Genomic DNA, 23,899 nt, shown 5'->3' with positions numbered 1-23,899 from the left:
AGGGAAATGTTGTAAAAAGAACATTGTCTACTTGTGGGATGCTTGGAGAATATTTCTTTGGGGGTGGGATTTGAGTTATGTGTCTCTGAGGTAGTGATAGACTTGCAAACATGGAAGTCTGGCCACATACTTGGGTGGGTGGAGTCAGCTCTAACCTCACTTCCTTCTATCCCCCTCTCCTCTTTGGATAGGAAGAACCTTAGAGTTGGAAGTGGTGGCACTAGAGGGCAGTGTTATACAGCCAGGCCAGGCTTAGTGACTATTAGATATGGGCAGGGCTCCAGAGCCCAAGAAAGTAGACTGCCCAAATTGAGGAATCCTGGGATAAGGTCCTGGGGCTGTGTAATTCAACACTTCTGTGGTCTCTAAGCTTTCTGTAGTATCTGGGTGTCTAATCAGAAGGAAGTAGCTTTTCAGACCAGGCTAGTTATGGACTGCTGGTGAGTTGGAGACAGATACTTTCACTCACTCACTCACTCACTTACTTACTCATTCATTCATTCATTCATTCATTCATCCATTCAACATTTATTAAAAGTATGTGTCCACAGAGGGGTACTTAAAAAGGAATTCCAACAACGTTCTCTCCAAACATCATAATCAACAATTCAAATAAATAAACATTTAATAAGCAACTGCTTTGTGTGGACCCCTGTGCTGAGGTCTAGGAATATTTAGATGAGACATGGTCTTAGTGTTTTGTTTTGTTTTTTGATTATTTTTTCCTAATGAACAAAAAGTTATTTTCTCTCCCTGCTATCTTCCCCCCTCCCTATCCGAAAAAGAGAAGAGGAAAACGAAATCCTTGTGACAAATATTCATAATTAAGCAAAATAAATTACCACACTGTCCATGTCCAGAAAATACATATGTTTCAGTCTGCACCCTGAGTCCATCATCTCTCTGTCAGGAAAAGAGTAGCAAGCTTCATCATTGGTCCTCTGGAATTGTGATTGTTCATTGTTCTTAATTAAGTCTTTCCCAGTTGTTTGGCTTTACGATGTAGTTATTGCATACTCTTCTCCTGGTTACGTTTACTTCATTCTATATCACTTCATACAAATCTTTCCAGGTCTCTCTGGAACCATCATTTTCATCATTTCTTACAGCACAGCAATATTCCATTGGATTCATATGCCATAATCTATCTAGCTATTCCTCAATTGATCTTCATCCCTCAGTTTCCCACTTTATCACCACTTCAAAAAGCACTACCACAAATATTTTTGTGCGTTTAGATCCTTTCCCTCTTGTTCTCTTTGGGGTGTAGGCCTAGTAGCAGTTTTGTTGGGTCAAAGGGTACACACAGTTTAATAATTTTCTGGGCAAATTGCTTTTCAGAATGGCTGGACCCTGTTTTTCTGCAGCTCCTCTATCACTTCTCATTTTTTCTTTTCGGGAGTCAACTTTGCCAGTCTTATGGATGTGAAATGGAAACTCAGATCTGTTTTAATTTTCATTTTAAATATTTATTAGTAATATGGAACATTTTTTCACATGGCTATTGATAGCTTGAATTTCTTCCTTATAAAACTGTCTATTCATGTCCTTTGACCATGTATCGATAGGGAAATAACTCTTACCCTTTTTTTTTCTTTGAGGCAATCAGGGTTAAGTGACTTGCCTAGAGTCACGCAGCTAGTAAGTGTCTGAGGTCAGATTAGAACTTAGGTCCTCCTGACTCCAAGGCTAGTGCTCTCTCCACCGCTCCACCTAGTTGCCCCAATATGCTAATTCTTATAAATCTGAATCAATTCCGTATGCATCTTAGAAATTCTGAGACCCTTATTGGAGCAAATTGCGGCAAAGATTTTTTTCCTCCCGTCACCTGTTTCCCTTCTAATTTTAACTGTATTGGTTTTGTGCATGCAAAACATTTTACATTTTAGATAATTAAAATTGTCTATTTTTATCTTTGTTTGGGGTCCCTGTCCTCTTGAAGCAGGGAGATAGAACACAAATAGGTAACTGCAATATGCAAGATCACATGCTGAGTGAGCTAGAATAAATAGGCATTCAACAGACGAGGAAGGGAGAGGGAGGGAATCCTAGGTACAGAGAATGGCATGAGCAGAGGCATGGAGTTGGGAAGAAACAACACTCTCTTTCCTTTAAAAAATGATTGATATCTTTGGTTTTTACAACACCTTCATTTCTGAACATATCCCTCCTTTCTCCCCGCCCCCCACCATGAAATCATACCTTGTAACAAAAAAAGAAAGCAAAAAGCAGTTCAGTTGAGGCTAACAGCATATGCCCAGTTCTGCATCCATCTTTCCCCACCTCTGCAAAGAAGGGAGAAAAGTTCATTTTCTCATTTCTTCTTAGGAGACAGGCTTGCTCATTGTACTTACACAGCATTCAGGCTTTGTGGTTGTGATTCTTTTGTTTTGTTTTGTTTGCTTTGGGTTTTTTTGCTAGGCAATGGGGTTAAGTGACTTGCCCGGTGTCACACAGCTAGGAAGTTCATGCATCTGAGGTCACATTTGAACTCAGGTCCTCCTGACTCCAAGGCCAGAGCTCTATCCACTGTGCCACCTAGCTGCCCCTGTTGTGGTTCTTACTGATTACATTGTTGCCTCATTGATTATATTGTTTTCTTGGATCTTTGTACTTTACCCTGCATCAGTTCCCATAATTCTTCCCACTGCAACCCATAGTTCTCATGTGAAGTTGATAATGAAAATATTCTTTAGTACATCAGAAGACCTAACACTATGTAGTGAATTGTGTGCTGGAGCCAGGAAGACCTGGATTCCAATTCTGCTCCAGTCACTTAGTAGCTGTGTGCTACTGAGCAAGGCACTTAACTTCTGGTTTCCTTATTTGTAAAATGAGGGAGCTGAACCAAATACCTTCTGAGAAGGTCTCTTCCATCTCTGAATCTATGAGCAGTAATTCCATTGGTATGGGAACCTTATTTTATTGACCCAAATCTCTCCGTACCTTAGTGAGTGAGTGGAGGAGTACCATCTTGTGGTCAACCTTCACTTCCTCCTGCTCTTCCCTCTCTAAGCCTCTCCCCACTTTTTATCTGCAGGCCACAGAGATCCATCTCAACATCTATGGGCAAGAGGCAAAGGCCAGGACCTGGGTCACCATAAGAGTGACAGATGTTAACGATCACTGCCCCCAGTTCTACCACTGCATCTTGCCTGACTGTGATTTCTCTGATGATAAGGTGGTATCTACTTTTAGTGGCTATGTGGCTGAACACTCCTCCACCCGACTGCCCATTAGTAACCTGTCCATGGTGGGTTATGATCCAGACAAGGTAAGGCACTGTCCCTATGCTGCCAACCAAACTGTACTAATGCTTCCCTCTGTTTCCTCCTTGAGTTCTCTTTCCTAGAGCTGCCTACCCCTCCCTTGACTGCTAACCACTCCCTCCATGTGAGACCATGCAGCGAGTTAGGGGAGGGGTAGGATCTTTGGGAACCAGCTGGAAGCTCCTTGATGAGATAGATAGTGATAGGTAGGAATAGATGGAGATTTTATGGGGGTAAATGAAAGTGGATAAATATAGATAATGGTAAATGGCGTTGGGTGGGAGTTGGATGGAATAGATGTAGATAATGGTGAATGGTGATAGCTAGGATATGGGGATGAATGGGAATGTATGGATAGAAATAAATGCTCATTTAATTGAATTGGATAGAAGTGAGATTCATTACTATTATTGTTAAATAAGGATAGACTGGATGCAGGAAGGGAACTCTAACTAACAGCACCTATATCTTTCTTATTTCCAGAACCTCAACGGTACTTTTCTGCTATCCCTGTCTGGCCCTGATCACATGGCATTTACCGTGTCCCCTGAAAAGGTGGTGAACACAGGAGAGGTACAAGTATTGGTCTGGCAGCCTAACCTTGTGGATTTTGAGCTGCAGCAGACAATGGAAGTAGAGGTGAGAGATGGTGGGACTGCTTATTGGGTTTTAGAGCTGAAAGAGACCTTAGAGATCACTTAGTCCACCCCCCCCCCACCTTTCTACAAAGGGGGCTATTGATGCCAAGAAAGGGGGAGTGACCTTACCAAGATCTGCTAGCTAAGTAAGTAGCAGAGTTGGGATTAGGATTCAGGTCTTTCTGACTACAAATGCAGTGCTCTTTCCCATTCATTATGCTAATTCCTTAATACTTGTACCCCTGAGGCAGGTCATAGCCCAAGACTCTGGCAACCACATGGTCTCCACTGCCACAGTAATCATCCACGTGGAAGATATTAATGACCATGCACCTCAGTTCAATGAGAGCCAGTACATTTTATATGTATATGAGCACTGCCCAGATGGCACAGTGGTTACCAACGACATCAAGGTGAGGGATGGAAAAAGAGGACCAGGGGCTTCCTGGGGTGGAGGGTGGAAAGGACTCCCCCAACCCCTAGGACTGGCCTGGGCTAACATTCCCAGTTATGGAAAGAATTAGTGTTTCTCAGAGTGTCTATGCTTGAGAAACATGGAGCAATATGTAGTGAGAGTCAGCAAAAGCCAGGAGAAAGAGAGTGCAAGTGTGTGTGTCGGGGGGGGCAGTGGGTATCTGTTTGTCTGTCTGTCTATGTCTCAATAAATGAATGAGAGTGACACAGAAAAAGGCATCAGGGAGACAGAGACAGGAAAAGACAGACAGGCAGATTCAGAAAGGAAAATAGAATCATAGACTCAGAATCCCTGAATATCAGATTTGGAGGGGCCTCAGAGGACACGTAAATGAAGTCCTACTTGAGCAGAAATCCCATCTATAGCATTTCTAATAAATGGTCATGCAGCCATCACTTGAATACCTAAAGGGATGGGAAAATCACTATCTCTTGAAGCAGTCCATTCTACTTTGGGACAGCTCTAGTTCTTAGGAAATGTTTTCTTGTCAAGAAGACAAATCTGTCTCTGATCTCTGATGCCAAGCAAAATAAGTGCAGATTTTCAGATATGTGAAAACCACGATTATGTCCCTCTTGCTCCAAGTCTTCTCTTCGCCAGGCTACACATCTGAGTTCCTTCAGCTAACTAATGTATGACATGATCTCTAATCTTTTCATCAAGCTGGTCACCCTTTCCTGGACATACTCTAACTCTCCAGGAGTAGAGGGTGGGAGTCACTGGGCAATAAGGTGTGGGAGATTTGGCCAATTGATAGTACCCTTGGGTTATATTTATCTAGGCCACAGACCCTGATACTGACTTCCGAGGACACATCACCTACCAACTTATCTCAGGGAACAGGTATGTACCTGCTTGGCCTCATGGAGTTAGTGGACTTGGGGCTCGAATGGTAGCTGACCCTTCAAGGCAATAGCAGACTTATTGAAGGAGCATAGGTAGACCTTCCTATTCCCAGCAATTTTCCTCCTTCCCCTCTAATCTGGCCGCCATAGTGCGGATATCTTTCAGGTGAACTCCAGCTCTGGAGAGATAACAGTGAAAAATGGCACCCTACTGGACCGGGAACTGCAATCTGTCTACTATCTCACACTGCTGGCCACAGATGGAGGTGGCCTGACGGGCTCCACCCTCCTGCAGGTCATCCTGCTGGACATCAATGACAACGCCCCTGTGGTTACTGGTTCCTACAACATCTTTGTCAAAGAGATGACAGACGATGTCTCAGTGACCATCCAGGTGAGGGCTGGGAGTGGAGAATTGGAATGGGCTCAGTAGTGGATACTGGGGCAGAAAAAGAACCACTGTGGGAAGAAGGAAGTAAACCTTGGGACTGGGCCTTAATCACAGTGAGAAGAATTTAGATTAAACATTTGGAGGAACCATGGAATTCTCTGAATTCCCTCAAGCTCTTTACAGAAGAGTAAATTGAGGTTATGCAACTTGGTGCTCCGGTAGACCAATGCTCTAGCATTAGACCTGGGAGTCAGAAGACCTGAGTTCAAATCTGTCATTCTGGCTATGTAACCCTGGGGAAGTATGCCTCAGTTTCCTCATCTGTAACATGGGAGTAATAATAATACTAGTCTCCTAGGGTTATTATGAGGATCAAATAAGTTAATATTTGTAAAGTACTGTGTAAACTTTTAAATGCTTCAGAAGTATAAGCTATTAAACTGAGGTGTAGTGAGTTCAAGAAACTTGTCCATTGCCACCTGGCTGCTGAGCCAGGATTCTGACCACTGACCAGTGTTTGCATTATTACTGGATGGGCTTTGAGGTGCTGTCATTCACATAAGACAGCTACCAGGTGGGTGACATGGGGCACAGTCAGGCATAGCAATGGTTATGGGTGCTGACCTCTCCTTTCTTCCTTTCCTCTTCCCCCACCTTGAAGGCCTATGACAATGATGAACCCGGCACTGATAACAGTGAGATTCGTTTTAAACTCCTGCCTGGGCCATATAGTGACAACTTCACCGTGGACTCAGTGAGTGGATTACTGAAGAACCAGGGGCCCCTGGACCGTGAAGCCATTGACCCCAACCTGGCAGGAAGGATCGTGCTGACAGTGCTTGTCTATGATCTAGGAGTTCCCTCGCTCAACACCACAGTGAATGTTACCATCTACGTAGAGGTAACAAGGCCAAGGGAAAGAACCACTCCTCCTCCCACTGGTTTTAGGCTCCTATAGCCTTCCTTAGGCTCACTGCCTTCCATTCTCTACCTATAATTTAGAGTTTCTTGGGAGGGGGTGGGGGAGAGGTCTTAATTGCTTTGGCCTTAAAGTGGCCTAGATATAGAAGGTTCTGTTTTTTAGAGGCTGTGAGTTCTAGGTCAGGAAAAAAAAAACATCTTGGGTCAGTCATTGCCCACTCTCAGTTTCTTCAGTAACCCCCTTCCCAAAACTCACTGAGCTCTTGCCGACTCTGCCACAGTCCTCATGTGGGATAGTATATCCGTCTCTACTGATGAGGAGAGAGTCCCACACCAGTGGGCCAAAGCCAACTAGGGCTACACTTCCAATTAATTAAACAACAAGTCAATAAACTCAACCCATTTAGTAATTTTATCTATTAATCACATTTATTAATTAATTTTTTATTTTATTTTTATGTTTTATATTTATTTATTATATATTTGTTATATATAATATGTAATTATATTTATTATACATAATATACAATTATATTATATTTATTATATAATTATATTAAATATAATATATAATTATATTTATTATATATAATATATAATTATATTATATTTATCATATAATTATATTAAATATAATATATAATTATATTTATTAGGTATGATATAATATATAATTATATTGTATTTATTTATCTATTATATTTATTTATTAATTTATTAATCACTTAGAACACGTAATATCTTGTGCTAGACACTAGGAATATGCAGACCACAATAAAGCCATACCTTGTCCTCAAGGGGCTTGCATTTTGCTGAGGGAAAGCAAAATGGTTGCTGATCAGTGTACATGGGGATACATGGCATTACAGAGGTAATTTTAAAAACAAGAGAACATTGACAGCTGTGTGAGTGGGTGTCAGGGAAGGCTTCACAGAAGTGGCATCTTGGCTGAGCCTCCAAGGAAGATCTAAGATTTTGAAGGGCAGAGATAAGTAGGGAGAACATTGCCACCTGTGTGAATGTATGGCGATGGAGGTGGGGAGCAGGGCAGTCTCATGTCAGGTTTGGAGAATAATTAGCATTCCAATTTGGGAGGGACATACCATGCAATGTGCAATGAGGCTAGAAAGGAGGCTATATCTAGATTGTAGAGGACTTTAAATGCCTCCCTGAAGAGTTTGCATTGTATCCTAAAGGTAAATAGATAGTCACCTGAAGGTTTTTGACCAAGGGAAGTGACATGGTCAGACTGGCAATTTGGGAAGATTATTTTGGCAGCTGTGTGGAGTGTGGATTAGACAGAGACAGCACTGGAAGCTGGAAGGCAGGAGGCTAATATAATAGTCAGTATGGCAAAAGACCTGAAATGTCTCAGTACCCATGTGAGACAGAAGAGGAGATGTGACATTTATTGAGGAGGCAGCTTGGAGGTGCAGTGGGTGAGAGCATTAGACTTAGAGCCAGGAAGACCTGAGTTCAAATCCCATCTCAGACACTTGTTAGTTGTATGAGAATGGGCAAGTCACTTAATCCCTCTCTCAGCCTCAGTTTCCAGTTCTATAAAATGGAGATGACTAGCACTTTCCTCACAGAGCTGTTGTGAGAATCCAGTGAGATAACATTTGTACAGTGATTAATAGACCACAGAGTGCTTTATAAATGATAGCTATTATATACGGGTTAATTGGAAGATATTTATTTTTTAAAATATTTTATTTTTTTCCAATTACATGTAAAAACATTCTTTTTTCAAATTGAGTTCCAAATTTTCTCCTCCCCTTCCCTCCCTTCCCTCACTGAGAAGGCAAGCAATTTGACATAGGTTATACATGTATAGTCATGCAAAATACATTTAATGGGAAGATACTTATATTCTCAACAGAAATTGGGAAGTTAGGAAGAAGGATGGGTTTTAGGAGAAGATAATCCATTTTGAACATGTTGAGCTTGAGATATTTACAAGATATCCTGTAGAAAGTATCTAGCGGACAGTTGATGATTTGAGATGAGAGTTTAAGAGAGATTATGATTGAAGAGAGAGATTTGAAAGGCACCTGAAGAGATGATTAGTGAACACATGGGAACAGTTGAGAACATCAAAAGAAAATGTAGAGTGAGAAGAGAGCCCATGACAGAGCCTTGGGGGACACCCACACGTGGGAGGCAGATGATGGATGATGGGACAGCAAAAGAGTCTAAGAAGTAGTGGTCATGGAGGTAGGAGGAGAGCTGAGAGAGAGAGTAGTATCTCAGAAGCAATAGGAGGAGTGAATGTTCAAAAGGAGAGACCTGTAGACAGGTGATGCCAATTCTCTTAGTAAATACATCAGTGCTCACTGTGTGCAGATCATACATGGCCCTTGCCCTCACAGAGCTAATAGTATAGAAGAGAATTAAGATGTAATAACAATCAGCTATAATATACTCTGTTACATGTGTGCTCCTAGACAAGCCACTCATTTTTTCTAGGTCAAAGATTTTTCTAGATCATCTCGATCTAGTCGTTTTTCTAGGTCATCTATAAAGTGAGAGGGTGGGGCTGGATGATTTGTTAAAGTCTCTTCTAGCGTTGCCATTCTATTTTCTAATTTCCAACACTAAGAGCTATATTAAATGCATTGTAGAAGTCTCAGGGGCAAGGTTGGGGAATAAGAAAGTGGTCATCAAGGAGGTACATATTCTTTTCTTCCTTTCTCCAGTTCTGAGATCCATTCTAATCTCCCTGTCTCTAATCCTGGTTCCTTTTTGGTTTTCCTAGAAGTATGGAATACATACAATTGGTGGGAATTTTAGGTCGTTGGCTGACAGCCAAGAGGAAAGGAGTCTGTTGGATCCCAACCTCACCTCATATTCAGTGCCCACCCTACATTTGGTCCACAGCCTCTTTTATATGTTTCTGCTTTGTTAAATTTAACCTTTATCTGCCAGTTACCCCCAAACATTCTCTATCTGCAGGACATCAATGACAACATGCCTGTGTTTGTTCAAAATACTTATGAATTCTATGTAAAGGAAAGAGTGAAGGGTGAGTATTGCCCTCCTCCCCGTTCCAGAATGAAGGGCATGTAAGTATGTGTGTAGGAAAGGGATAGAGGGGGAGGGGTGGCACAGGCAGTATTGCATAGTAAAAAGAGCCTCTGGATTTAGAGTCCGCGCCTTGGATCCAGAAGTGATTTGCCCAGAGTCACACAGCCAGTATGGGTCAGAGGCAGGACAGGGTTTGAGTACCTCTTCTGCTATTTATTAACTGTGTGATCTTGAGGAAGTGATTCCCCCTTTCTGAGCTTAGGTTCTCTTATCTGTGAAATGAGGATGGTAACAACTGCATTACCTATTTCAGTAGGGAGTAGTAGGCAATTCACTTTGTAAGCCTTAAATGTCTCTAGATATGAGAGACATTCTTGTTGTTCATTTGTTTCAGTACTGTCTGACTCTTTGTCACCCCATTTGGGATTTTCTTGGCAAAGATACTGGAGTGGTTTGCCATTTCCTTCTCCAGCTCATTTGACAGATGAAGAAACTGAGGCAAACAGGGTTAAGTGACTTGCCCAGAGTCACACAGCTAGTAAATGTATGAGGCCAGATTTGAACTCAGAAAGATGAGTTCCTGATTCCAGGCTTGGTGTTCTATCCACTGAACCACCTGGCTGAGAGACATAATAATGTATATTAATATTATTATATAATATAATAATAGAGACACTGTAGCATAATGGCTAAAGAACCAGCCTAGAAGCCAGGAAGTCCTGTGTTCAAGTCCTGCTTCTGACACATTCTGGCTGAGTGACCCTGGGCAAATCACTTAACCTCTCTGCGTTCTAAGTAACTAAGTTGCAAAGAAGGTGTGGACCTGCATTGGTAGAAGAAGCTTCCTTTACTTGTAACATTGAAGTCACAGGGCCAGTCCCTATCTCTAGCAATATAATAAATAGGAAAACCAAGTCTCAGCTCTCTAAGTCCCTAGGAGTTCAGATATCTGCCATCTTGCCAAGATCCCCTTTCCAGCACGTGTGGGCTCATTACATACTTGAAGAGTTGAGTTGCCTTGAAATCCCCAAGATTGGGGTGGGGGGAGGGAATGGCTTAATTCTTGGGCCAGGGACCATCTCCCAGTGCCTTAGGTTTGGGTTCAGAAAGTGCCTCCCAGTGACTCCCAATGAAATCTATCCCAAAGGACCAGACTGTAAATCAGAGGATGTATCCAATGACCAGGCTGGCAGCTGAAGGTCTTTGGAGAGATAGAGGCTCAATTTCCTTCTTGGCCCTGGCAGGTGCATACTTGGGCTTTGTGGAGGCCTGGGATGCCGACCAGACAGATGTCAACAACCGCGTCACCTTCACTCTGACTGGGGATGGAACCAGCAACTTTGAGATCCGCTCCACATTCCAGGGCTCAGGCTGGAATCGTGGGAATGTGTCCCTGGTCCCAGATGTGAGTCTAGACTATGAGACGCCACCCAGCAACTTCACATTGCTTATACTGGCACAGAATGCAGTTGAATCGGAAGGGATAGCATCTGCCACAGTGCTGGTGATTACAGAGGATGTGAATGACGAGGCCCCGAGCATCCTAGCGTCCTCTTTGGAGGAGGTCAAAGTGTTTGAGCACCAAGGCAAAAAAGATGAGTTCGTGACTCGTGTGGTGGCCCAAGATCCTGACACAGATGCCTTACTGGAAATCCGTCTTCAGGACATAGGCTGCTTCAAGAGAGGGGTTAACATGGGTACTGTGTGCCAAGACTGGTTCAGGTTGGTCCCCAACGGTAGTGTCTATATCAACGACAGCTTGGCCATCGATTATGAAGTCTGTGACCTCGTCAGACTATTCGTCCAGGCCCTGGATCTGCATACAGCTGAGGGTTTCCCTGCCAACAGCCCTAACGGTGAGGGCTCTGCTCAGGCAGGGACAGGGAGAATGGTGAATGGGGGAAGCTAATGGTGAAGTAACGTTAGAGGGGAGAGAGGAGAGAATGATAGGGAGCTCTGGAGATACCAGTTTTAGCCTCTTTCTGTAGAACTGAGTCTCTGCGTTCTGCTTTTGCAGAGACTCTACCCATCGCCATCTTGGATGTGAATGACCATCCACCCCAGTTCCTGCCTTTGGATGAAACATTTGGTGAGGAATAATCACTTTCTCTCTGTGCTGGGGGTCTCTCTATATCTGGGTCCTCTTGCTGCTCCCTGGTGTGGTCTCAACCTGATTGGTCCAACACTGGGGAATTGTGATGAGGAGGCAAATTTGAGGACCTTCCTTCCCCCTTGGACCAATTTTGTAAGTCAGGATGACCTATGTTTAAGACCTACCTCTGACATACATGGGCTGTGTGACCCTGGAGAAGACACTTAACCTCTCAATTCTCTAGGTAACTCTCTAAATTGTAGAGAAGGCAGGGACCTGCATTAATAGGAGGTGTTTCCTTAACCTAGAGTTCCCCGTATTAATGAAATCACAAGTCCAGTCTCTCTCCATACCACATCACCCCCTTGCTCTCCTAATAGCATGCCCCTTACATCTTGTCTCCAAGACCTGGCATCTGCTGAGTCTATTCATCCTATCTCTTTCTTCTCTGTAGTGATCGTACCAGAAATTCTTTCTCCAAATCAGCAGGTGGCTTTTGTGAAGGTAAGAGGCCACTGCTTGGGACCTCTCGGTTCAGCCATTTGAGTCTCTAGGAAATAACATGATGGATGCATTAGAAAGAAATTTAGCTTGGAAGTCAAAAGACCTGGGTTCTAGCTCCCCTATTCCATTGATTCTCTATGTGATCTTAGACAAGTCATTTCCCTTGTAAAAAAAAAAAGATTGGACTTGAGAATCTTGAGGTTCTCTCTCAGTTCTGGGGGAACCATGAACCTGATTGTCTGGCCATCCCAACCCAGTGTTTCCAGGTCTCAGACTAGAAGGCCCCAGAGCAGGCTACCCTGTATTGCTCTTTCCCCCAGGCCACAGATGAGGATGATGGGGTCAATGCAGCCCTTTCCTTCTTCATTGACTTGGTGGAATTCATCTCCAAGGATGGCTCCAGAACCCCCTCTGAAGGCCTGTTCCGGATCAAGTCTTCATCTGAAGGCGACATATACACAGGCAGCATAGAGTAACCTGGGGAAGGGGGTCTCAGAGTTGGGGACTGAAGAGGGGCAAGTGGCCTTGTTGTGGGGAAGGGATAATCAGAGCTTTCCAACAGTGGAATGAAGGGCTGGTAATTGGTCTTTGGAGAGGTCTTCAGGTGGAGGCTGGGCAACCACTTTTAGGGGAATATTTTAGAGGGGATTCCCATATAGATATGGGTTGGCCTAGATTGCCCCTGTGTTCTCTTCCAAATCTGACATTCTTTGGTTCTGGATTGCTTTAATAGGTAGTGAGGTCCCTGCAAACATCCAAATAGAAGCTAGGCATTGAGGATGCCATAGAGGGTTTTCCTGCATTGGGTAGGACACTGGACTAGGCCACTTCTGAGGTCCCCTCTAGCTTTAAGAGACTATCATTCTAGGTGGGCAGAGGACAGGGGAGGAGGAAGGGATTAACAGTGAAAAGGGGGGATTTTCTGAGCATGGTGGAGGGGAGCCCTTGGCCCTAATCCTGATCTGGGACTTTCCCCAGGGTGGTAACTTCCCTTGACAGTTCCCTCCAGGGAACCTACCAGCTAACAATCAGGGCCCAAGATAACTCTAGTGAGAACACCCGTCTGACAGCAAATACCTCCCTGAATGTGAGTACGTGAATCCTCACTCTCCCTTGCCTTCCTTCCCTCTCAAGGCCTTTGGCCTGCTATCTCTTTGGCCTCACCCCAGGTACCATGCTTCTAAGTGGTCAGCCCCCACAAACCTTCAGTCCCATGGTCTTCTCTTTCCTGATCCCTGTTAGCTCTTCACTGTGGACCAGAGCCATCGCCTACGGCTTCAGTTCTCAACAGGAGCAGCAGAAGTGGGAAGCAATACTAATATAATCAGAGCGTATGGTCTGGGGCTTCAATCTCAGGGACGCTTGGGAGGAAAGGGCACCAGGGAGGGAAATGGGACCCTGCCTCTGTGTGTCCAACCCTGAACAGGCCCGAATATACCCATGTCTCAAAGCCAATCCCTGTTCCTGCCCTTCCCTTTACTTCTGTGCCTCCTTCTTTGCCCCATCTCTCTTCCTCATCCTGCCCACATTTCTGCTGATTCCTTGCCCCAGTTCTGCCCTTGTTTCAGTGTCCACCCCCAGTCTCGGCCCTGTTTGTGTCTCTGTGCCTGTCCCTGAGCTTGGTACTGCCAGGATCAGGAGGTGGCTCAGGCCATTCAGGGCCCGGTTAAGGTGGCTCCCAGGCTGTGAGCCGGGACCAGGGCTAGCCCTGGAGGGATGAAGGAGGCACAAGCTCCTTTTGTCTCTCCATTGGTCTCTGCTTGGCTTGTAGTGCCCTGACGGAAGCAACGAGGACCACGGTCCACATTGTGAGCATTAAGGACATTGAAGTCTCAATCTCCAGGTGGGTGCTTCAAGCACAGAACAGGGGGTGGTGCTTCATATGTGGGTAGGGTATGGAAAGGGCATACAAGGAAGGCAGTCACCTGGAGGTCATAGGTGATGGATAGAGATGGAAACAGGGTGGGGAGGGCCAGACAGTGAACCTCAACCTAAGACCGGGCTATTCAGTAGTGATGCCAACCACTGCTTCCCATCTTCTCAGGGCTTCCTCAAGGTCTCTGTCCATGGGGAAGTGTGGCCCTTCCCACCTTTCAGTAATTCTTTGGGAGGGCAGGATTCATTCCCTATGGGAATGCTTCCAAGCTGGCCATTGTGGCCTGGGCCAACCACTACAGATTCAGAAGCTTTCCCAAGAGCTTTCTTCTCTAGACATAGAAGATGAAGAGTCACAACATTTCAGAGCTAGAGGTAACCCAGAAGGGTACCTCATCCAACCTGGACTGGAGCAAAATTCCCCTCCACAGCATTCCAGAAAGTGACCAGCCACCCTCTGCTTGAAGATTTCCTGGGATGGAGAACTCACTTCCTCTGAAGGGGGATGGTTTTCATTGTCAGGAAGTTCTTCCTTGTATTGAGCCTAAAGGTCTCTCCCTGTAACTTCCAACATGTAAGACACTAGATTAAGAGTCAGAAGGTCTAGATGTAAATCATAGCTCTATTGCTTACTACCTGTGTGTGGCCTTGGCTAAATTATTTCATATCTCTGGGCCTCCATTTCTTTTCCAAAACGATGAGGGAATTGGACTAGAATTATGAGATCATAGATTTGAAGCTAGCCTTCAAGTTCCCTTCTAGCTCTAAATCCCATTAATAACTATAATACCAAGGTCTAACACTTATATAGCACTTACTATATGTCAGGCACTGTGCTAAGCACTTTATAATTATTATTACAATTATTGTCTCATTTGATCCTTATAACAATTCTGCAAGAGAGGTGCTATTATTATCCACATTTTACAATTGAGGTAACTGAGGCAGATGGAGGTTAGAGTGACTTGCTCAGGACCACACAGCTAGTAAGTTTCGGGGGCTACTTTTGACCTCAGGTCTTCCTGATTCCATGTCAGGTGATCTATCCACTGTGACACCTAGTAATCCCATGGTCTTTTATTTCAAAGTATCATGTTTGTTGTTTAGTTGTTTTTCAGTCGTATCTGACTCTTTGTGACCCCTTTTGGAGTTTTCTTGCCAAAGATACTGGAGTGGTTTGCCATTTCCTTCTCTAGTCTATTTAACAGAGGAGGAAACTGAGGCAGCTCTTTGAATAGCATTCAAACACAGTTTTTTGATTCCCCATTCTCCAGTGGAGCTGTGACCTCATCGATGTGGGCATTCCCTCCACCCATTCTATATCACCCACCCACTCCCAGGTTTCCTGTAGGTCTGCTTTTCTATAAGCTCAACATTTCTAGTCCTTTCTGCTAATCTGTGTATATGAGATGGTCTCTAGCTCCATCCCCATGCTGATGGCTGTCCTCTGCACACCTTTCAGCTTGTCAATGGCCTTCCTCAGAACTTTAGCTAGGATGCTCCAGAAGTAGCCTGACTAAGGTCAGAGAACAGCAAGGCTCTCACTTCCCACCTACTGGACAGGATCTCTTTATTAAAGTAGTGTAAAATACATCCATTCAGCAAATGTTAGTTGAACAAGCTACGGATTAAATGAGCTCCAGAAGCTTACAATCCACTAGATGGGACAGGTCATGTACAAAGATGAATATGACAGAAGGTGGGGTGGGATAGGGAAGAAAGGAAGACAGGAAACAAGCATTTAACATATTTAAACAAAGTGTTTAAGCACCTTCTCTGTGCTAGGCAGTGGGCTAAGCACTTTACAAATGCGATCTCATTTGATACTCACAATTCTCTTCCCAACCAGGTCTTTTTCATATGGGGGTAGGGTATGGGAAGGGCATACAAGGAAGGCAGTCACCTGGAGGTCATAGGTGATGGATAGAGATGGAAACAGGGTGGGGAGGGCCAGACAGTGAACCTCAACCCAAGACCGGGCTATTCAGTAGCAGTGCCAACCACTGCTTCCCATATTCTCAGGGCTTCCTCAAGGTCTCCCCTTCCAACCTTTCAGTAATTCTTTGGGAGGGCAGGATTCATTCCCTATAATTTGGGTTCTAGCTTGCTTCCAAGCTGGCCATTGTGGCCTGGGCCAACCACTGCAGATTCGGAAGCTTTCCCAAGAGCCGAGGGAAGCACTGTTATTATCCTGATTTTGCATATGAAGAAAATGGGACAGACAGAGGTTAAGTGACTTGCCCAGGGTCACACAGCTAGTGTCTGAGGTCTGATTTGACCCAGCTTTATCCTGACTTCAGACCCAATGTGCTATCCACTGTACCATATAGCTGCCTCTAGGGGGCAAAGGAGAGATCCAGGAAGAGTTCTTTAGGGAAACTTGAGAAAAAAGGAAGATTTCTTGGCTACCACTTCACACTGGTGACTCGCCTTGAGCTTGGAATCCATTAAAACCTTGAATTCCTTTTCCCATGAACCAAAGGCTAGCCAAGGTGCTCCTCTCATCCAGCTGCTCTTCATTTCCTAAAGGCCATGGGTGTTATAGGACCCTGCTTGAAGAGTCCCCCAGAGAGAGAATTTACCTTCCTGAGCTCAGTTCATCCACCTGACGGAGAGGTCCTGGATCTCACATGCTACCTCCTGGATCCTCTCTGATTCCAATACCTGTCTTAGGCACTTAATCAGCTGCTCTGTTCCCTGAAGACCTTCAAGAGTCTTTAGATGCCTCGCTAGGGTCCTAATCTAACCTGGTGCCAAGACTCAGTTCCTTAAAGGTCTTACTACTAATATTGTTAAACAGTCTCTGCCCTCAGGATGCTCTTGGTTCAGTAGTAAAGATAAAGCGTAGGCATAAATAACTAGCATAAGGCAGAACAGGGAGGCGTGACTTGGTAACTGTCTATGTGAAAAAGACCTGGTTGGGAAGAGAGTCTTACTGAACTTCAAGTTCCATGAGTCCACAGTGTAATGAGATATTCAAAAGGAGAAAAAAAAGAAGAATTTGATCTTAGGATAGATTAATAGAGGTGTCCTGTCCAGAATGAGAGAGCCTGTAATGCTGACGTTCTCTGCCTTGGCCAGAATACATCTGCATTACCTTCGGTTCTGGACTTTTCATTTTAAGAAGGACATGGACAAATTGGAGCATGTACAATCAGAATGGTGAGAGGAATAGAGACCAGGCAAGCATTGGTTGAAGGAAGTGGGGAGGTTAAACTTGGAGAAGACTGGGATGGGAGTTGGGGTGTGACAGCTGTGAACAGCTACGATGAGGGAAAAAGATTCAATTAGTCCTGTTTGGCTTCTCAGGCCAAAGCAAAGAACAGCAGGTAAAAGAGAGTAGTTTAAAGCTAGAGAGAAGGAAGAACTTCCTCACAAAGAAGATAGGAATGGGCAAACTTGGAAGGTAATGAGCTTTCTTTCACTGGAATTTTTCTAGAAGAGCCCTATGACCTCTGAGGTTCTTCCCCACCCTTAGATTTTAGAACCCTCTGACACCCTCCCCATATTTTAACCTCCTTCTGTCTATGATTCTCTCAGAGCTAAGGGCTTGTCTTATATGGATGCCTACTTTGTGTACAGCAATGGAACAGCCTTGAACCTCAATGAACTCAACTTGTGAGTTGCATGGGTGACTGAGGGCTGTGGGTGATGGTGTATTTGTGGAGGGGAGAGGCAATAGGCTTCTAGGATGAGATCCAGCTTCCTGCCTTAGGGACAAGCAGAGTCTCCAGTTCCTTGAGCAAAAGCCTAAGCAATCTTCTCCTGCCTAGATTCATCCGAGGTGACCAGGATGCATTAGAGATACTGCTACGACTTGGGCTGGTGGTGATTGTGAGTACCTTTAGTCAGAGAGAGAGGAGGGAGAGGTTGGAAGATGGGAGCTGGAGGGAGAGCAAGGGGGTAGGAGATGGGAAATGGGGAGTAGAGGAGGGTTGTCAGGGATTGAGGCTGGTGGGAGAGAGTGGACAGGATGAGTGCTGGAGGGAGATGGGGAATGGGGGATGGGGGATGGGGCTAACAAAGTCTTTCTGACCTTCCAGGGCTCTGGGGAGGAGGTAAAGCAGGACAAGGAGACAGAGCTGCTCGGCATCATTGCTGGCCTGGGGTGTGCCTTGACAGTTCTTATTATCATCATGACCATATCATTGGTGTGCACCAGGAAGAGGTACCCTGGGGCCAGCAGCCTTGGGAGCCCTAGGTTGTCCCTGTTTCCTAGCTCTGCAAACCACACCTCCAACTGTGACCCAACTCCCTTCTCTCCTGCTCCTCAGCTACAAAAGGAAACTTAGAGCTGTGAAGGCTGCTAAAGAGGCCAAGAAGACAAGCCATGGATTCAACCTGCAGGGCCCTGTAATCCCTGGGACAAACCTGTTTAATTCAGAGAAGTGAGCAGCATCCTTGGACTGACTGGGTGATGGTGGTGATAGAATTGAGAGTAGGGGGAAGATTGCTTAAAGTGTTCCCTCTCCTAGCCCTGGGAAAGTGACTAGAGGAAGTGTTAATAAGATTGGTGACTAGGTGGCTCAGTGGAAAGAATGCTGGACTTGGAATCTGGAAGACCCAAGTTCTGAGGCACTTACTGTGAGGCTCTGGGCAGTCTCAGTTTCCTTATCTAGAAAATGGGGATAATGATAGCATCTCTCTCTCTTTCTCTCTCTCTCTCTCTCTCTCTCTCTCTCTCTCTCTCTCTCTCTCATAGTGAGGAGCAAAGGAGATGTCATGTAAAGGAGATGGCTTTTTAAAACCTTATCTGGGTGTATAAATGCTAGTTATTATTATTGTTATTATTATGAGCATTGAGAATAGGCAAAGAGAAACTTCAGTTCTGGGAATCAATATCCTGAGGCATAATAATAACAGACATTTGTATAGCATTTCCATGTTCACAAAATGCTTTACAAACATTGTCTCAATTCTCACTACAACCCTGGGAGGTGGGTGCTATTATTATCCTTACTTTATAGATGAAGACACTGAAGGTCAGAGAAGTCAAATGACTTGCCCACAGTCACACAGCTAGGAATAGTCAGAGGCAGCAGGATTCCAATCCATCGCTTCCTTGCTCCAAGTCCAGCATGTTATCCATAGGGCAACAAGGTGGAAAGATCCCCTTTCTTTGAATTAGGGACCCTGAGTCTTAGTCCTGGGTCCAAATGGAATCATAAAATTATGGAGTTTAGAGCTAGAAGAGACATTAATGCCATCTAGTCCAACCTGGATTTGAAACTGGACCCTCTGATTCCAGAGCCAAGTGTTCTTTTCACTGTTCCATGCTGTGGCAATGGAGAAATGTATTAGATAGTTTCCTTCCAGCTCTAATACTCAGTGGTTCTATGACCATTGTGATGTGAGGAATTCACTCACAAGGTAGTAAGTTGCCTGTTACTGGAGCTACTTAAGCAGAAAGGCTAGGTGGCTATCTGTCAAGGAGATTCTTGCACTAGGGGGAGACTGTAGTAAGATCATAGCTTTAACACTGGAAAGGACCTTAGGGTCCTTCTAAGCTCTCAGATTCTCTGATTTCCTCCAGAGCCAACCCCATGCTCAATCTCTCTTCGATGGATCTGGGCTTTGAATCTCTTTCCTCCCATAATGAAGATGATGTTGCCAGGTAAGCAGCCCCTCCTCTTGTCTTTCTTGCCTGAACAGATCATTTCATGCCTGACCTGATCCTCCTGAGGGACTCCTGAGCGTCTATACAGAGCTAATCTGGCCCTATAAAGGGCTGGGCTTAAGGAGATATATCAGCCCTGGGGGATCCCTGGGCTCCTGTTTATCAGGGAGAGTCCTTTCACCCCAAGATAAGGGTCTTTCTCTGCCTCCCTTTGAGCTCAGCCTTCTCTTCCAGCATCAACTCCCTGGATGAGAACAAGGTGGATACAGATATGGACATGATGATCGACATTGACCTGGGGAAGAAGCACAAGGTGAGAAAGGGAGGGAGGTGAGAACATTCCTAGTTGTTGGGATTCCATGTAGCCCTGGCCCCCTAGGAGCTCAGGGAAGAAAGTCACAAAGAGTTTCTTCACTTGAGACTGGCTCAGTGACTAATTTTTCAGGGGTCCAGCAGACACTTTTAGAGCCAGTCATTAAAACTATCCAATCAAAACCTTCTTCACCATCATCACCCTCAATTATTACCGTCACTATCGTTATTCAATTCAATTCAACAAGGATTTATTAAATGTATACTATGAGAAAGACTCTGTGCTTATCCCTTGGGGAAACAAAAAAGGAGGAATAACTCACAGTTCTTTCTATGGGAGAACTTGTGATCCAGTAAAGGGCTGAGCTCCCCCCTCCACAAAAAACAGCAATACAAGATAGTGTCTCGGTTTTCTCATCTGTCAAGTGAAAGTTGGACTAAATGGACTCTGAGGTCCCTTCCAACTCTGACATGCTGGTTTATATGTTACAATATAATTGTCCCTGAAACTGATACCCTATGTTCTATGGAAAGACTCTTCCAGCTGTGACAATCTATTCTAAGGTTCTCCTACCTTGATCATTTACATTCTAAGGACTCTTCAAGTTCTTGACATTCGTAAGCCTGTTACAAGTCCAGCTTCATACTCCTCCATGATAACATTGTAATTCCTTTTGTGCTCTCAGCTACGTTGTACTTGTCTTTTTTTTTTTTAGGAAATTGGGGTTAAGTGACTTGCCCAGAGTCACACAGCTAGTAAGTGTTATGTGTCTGAGTCCGAATTTGAACTCAGGTCCTCCTGAGTCCAGGGCCAGTGCTCTATCCACTGTGCCAAAGTAGCTGCCCCTATACTGTACTTGTCAACAAAGAGATTAGCATGTAGTTAGCCCATCCTTTACACCTCTGTTTTCCTACCTATTTGGCCCAGAGGCAGACAAAACCTTTTTCTACCATCATCCTTAATAACTCACATTTTTGTAAAACTTTAGTATTTGTAAAGAACATGTTCCACAGAATTCCTAAGAGGTATAGTTAGAATAAACTAAAAATCAATATATCTACTCTCATTTTAGAAATAGGGAAATGGATTGGAACCCAGATCTTTTAATTCCGAGTCCTTTAGAGGAGCTGAGATAAGAGTGCTATTTTTAAAAGAAAACTTTGACTAAGAAACAAAGGAAGGGAAAAAAACAATTTCAAAGGTATTTCTACAGCTCAAGTTTCTGCTCCTGGGTGGGCTTGACCTGGGAAATGGGCTTCTCAGCTTAAATTCTCAGGCTTAATATCCTGGACTTAAAATCAAAGGGCCTGAGGTGAAATTCTGACTGCTACTTAGCCTAGCTGCATGGCTTGTACCAAATCACCAGTCTTCTCTAGGCCTCAGTTTCCTGATCTATAAAATAAAAGAGGAGCTTTCTTAAGGTCTCTTCCTGCTCTAAATTTTATGATCCCCATGGAAGCTCTAGCCCCAGACCAGGGCTCCACCAGATTCCCCAGCATCTCCCTATGGACCTTATTCCTCAGGCCCAGAGCTCCTTCTCCAGGGAACTGGACTGGGGTGGGTTAGGGAGGGGACCCCTTAGGATCTCTGTGGCATTGGAGGTAGAGAATTCTTTGAGCAAATCTCTTGCCTGCTGTGGGCCTCAGTTTAGTCCTCTGTTGAATAATGGTTTTGGGTTCAGTGGTCTCTAAAGTTCCTTCTAGCTCTGACAATCTATGTTTAGGATGGGGAGGGTTGCAGCTGGGGAGAAGCCAAGGGAATTCTGTGCAAGGTTTTAGCCTTTGGGTTCCTCCTGGGGCCTTCAAATGTTCCACTGTTTATTAGGGAATGGAAAAGTCTCAGTCAGGAAAGAGTCCAGCAGTAGTCTGGGGAGAAAGAGAGGGAGAAGGGATGAGCGAGTAAGGAGGATGAAGGAGAGAAGAGGAGAGAGGGAGGGAAGGAGAAAAAGAGAGAGAATGGGGAGAGAGAGAGAGAGAAAATAGAAAGAGGTCATGCTATGTCTGTGCATATGTGAGAGCATGTTTGCATGCCATGGTGTGTTACATGCGTAGCAATTGTGTGTGATAATGTGGGTATATGTGGTGATGCCTGTGGGATGAGTATGATATCTGGTAGATGTGTGATGGTTTTTGTGTGGCTGGAAGAAGAGAGACAGAGAGAGAGAGAGCGAGCACTTCTACAAAAAGTGTCACTCCTGGAAGGCCAGGGGCCCTGAGACATTGAAAAGTTCCAGAAGAGGGACTGAACCACTCTGATGTTTCCTCCAAGCAGGGTGGCAATACCTCAGGTCACCCCAACCACCTCAAGGGTAGTCCTGATATTTTCAGATGAGAAAACCATGGACACATACAGGCTTCATTTTAAGAATATTTTTATTTTCAAAACAGAGAATTGACCAAACATAAAATTTTGCTTTTCAGAAGATCTCACTATAGTCTTCTTTTAAGTATCAAGCTTCACTTGTACATTTAAAATGGGATTTGAGTTACAAACACTTGATTCACATAAGTAAATACTGTATTTTTTGCTCAGAGCAAGGTGTGCCTGCACATGTTCTTCCCCATCCCTTCCTGCCTTTACTCTATGCTTACAATGCCCCATTTGGGTCTGCTGAAATCTTCTTCTTACCTCCAAGGCTCAGTTTAAATGCTTCTTCCTTCAGGAAGCCTTCTTTGATAGCCCTGACCATCTCTGACCTTATGTTTACACTTCTTTATATATTTATTCCTTCCTACCCTGTAACATAGCTACTTGCATTCCATGACATATCCCCTCTACTAGATCGTGAGCTCTCTAAGGTCAAGCATCACTCTCTTCTTTGTTATCTTCATTATTCATTATTTTTCATCCTCCTCACCCCATCTTCTCTTGGCTCCTACTTAGCATAGAGTACAGGGTTGTGCATAATATGATTCAAGAATCATTTGCTGATTGAGTTCCTGACTGAACATCCTGGGTTAGGAGTGATGGGGATAGGAGTGATGGGAGAAGGGCATTCAGACCAGAAATGATGGTGAGAATGGTGGGCCATTCTCACAAGCCTTGGTCCTTGGGGGTGGGCCAGGGTGTGGCAATTCACTAGGACTCATTTCTTGGTTTCCAGGGGGCCCCCTATCTCTTTCCATGTGCACCATTCCCAGCCATCACTGGAATCCTCAGATCTGTCCTTCCTGATCCTAAGGCACTGCCTAAGCAAGGGACTAGGTTTTGTGGGTGTGAATGTCCTCCTTTACCCCCACCGCCCAATTCTGCTACTGCCATGGAGATTTTAGCTTATCCCCTCATTGGGCAGGTCAGGGGAGTGGGAACCTTTCCTCACCCTTCACTGGCAATTGGCCTCTGTCTCCCTAGGAGAAACCAGAGTTGACAGCTGCTGAGCTGCTGACCATGGTGCTGAAGGAAGGAAAAGGCAAAAATCAAGAAAGGGACAAGATGGTGCTGAAATTGGGCGAATTCAACATGGCTCTGGATACCACTGACCTCTGATCCTACCTACACCACATGCCACCCTCCCACCCCACTCCTGAGGTCGCCCCCTCTCTCATTCCTCCTCCTCTCAGAACATATATCATGAGCCCTGACCTGTTGATGACCTGTGTGACACATCTGCTTTTGGGATGAGACTCAGTGCTTCACTGCTATGTCTTTCATTCATCTCACCTGCATGTGCTTCAGGCCTGGTGGCTGGCTTCAGCCTGTGTCTATAATAAATTAATTCTCTTGTATGCATAGTATAGTTTCTTTTCCTTCCTCTTCTCCTCAACCCCCACCCCCAATTCAATCAATCAGGCCTTAGGTTTGGGGAAATGTTTTATTACCAATGCACAGGTTGACAAATTGTACCCCAAAACAATGGGCAGGGGGAACTGGGGTAGGACAGTTGTCAGGCATTGGAATGAGGAGTTATGGTTTGGTCACTACAGATGGTAAGG

At 44.6% G+C, this 23,899-nt stretch overlaps 1 protein-coding gene across 3 annotated transcripts in view; it reads left to right on the top strand.

Annotated features, from left to right (window-relative positions):
- CDHR2 (cadherin related family member 2) overlaps positions 1-23,692 on the top strand; it is an 84,764-nt gene extending 61,072 nt beyond the window's left edge. For all 3 annotated transcript variants that reach the window (XM_020998506.2, XM_020998505.2, XM_020998507.2), the window contains exons 12-32: positions 3,041-3,274; positions 3,753-3,908; positions 4,159-4,320; positions 5,164-5,225; positions 5,378-5,621; positions 6,280-6,519; positions 9,495-9,564; positions 10,811-11,422; positions 11,584-11,655; positions 12,113-12,162; positions 12,483-12,634; positions 13,141-13,249; positions 13,405-13,493; positions 13,934-14,005; positions 17,578-17,655; positions 17,811-17,871; positions 18,081-18,205; positions 18,312-18,425; positions 19,571-19,651; positions 19,889-19,967; positions 23,319-23,692. In XM_020998506.2, the coding sequence (XP_020854165.1) occupies positions 3,041-3,274; positions 3,753-3,908; positions 4,159-4,320; positions 5,164-5,225; positions 5,378-5,621; positions 6,280-6,519; positions 9,495-9,564; positions 10,811-11,422; positions 11,584-11,655; positions 12,113-12,162; positions 12,483-12,634; positions 13,141-13,249; positions 13,405-13,493; positions 13,934-14,005; positions 17,578-17,655; positions 17,811-17,871; positions 18,081-18,205; positions 18,312-18,425; positions 19,571-19,651; positions 19,889-19,967; positions 23,319-23,453 (2,997 nt within the window). In that variant the 3' untranslated portion in view covers positions 23,454-23,692. The remainder of the gene's footprint in view (positions 1-3,040; positions 3,275-3,752; positions 3,909-4,158; positions 4,321-5,163; positions 5,226-5,377; positions 5,622-6,279; positions 6,520-9,494; positions 9,565-10,810; positions 11,423-11,583; positions 11,656-12,112; positions 12,163-12,482; positions 12,635-13,140; positions 13,250-13,404; positions 13,494-13,933; positions 14,006-17,577; positions 17,656-17,810; positions 17,872-18,080; positions 18,206-18,311; positions 18,426-19,570; positions 19,652-19,888; positions 19,968-23,318) is intronic.
- Positions 23,693-23,899: the final 207 nt, after the last annotated feature.

Source organism: Phascolarctos cinereus, unplaced genomic scaffold (assembly GCF_003287225.1).
Source record: "Phascolarctos cinereus isolate Bilbo 61053 unplaced genomic scaffold, phaCin_HiC Scaffold_2;HRSCAF=192, whole genome shotgun sequence".
Lineage (NCBI taxonomy): Eukaryota > Metazoa > Chordata > Mammalia > Diprotodontia > Phascolarctidae > Phascolarctos > Phascolarctos cinereus.
This window is presented reverse-complemented; position numbering and strand designations above follow the sequence as displayed.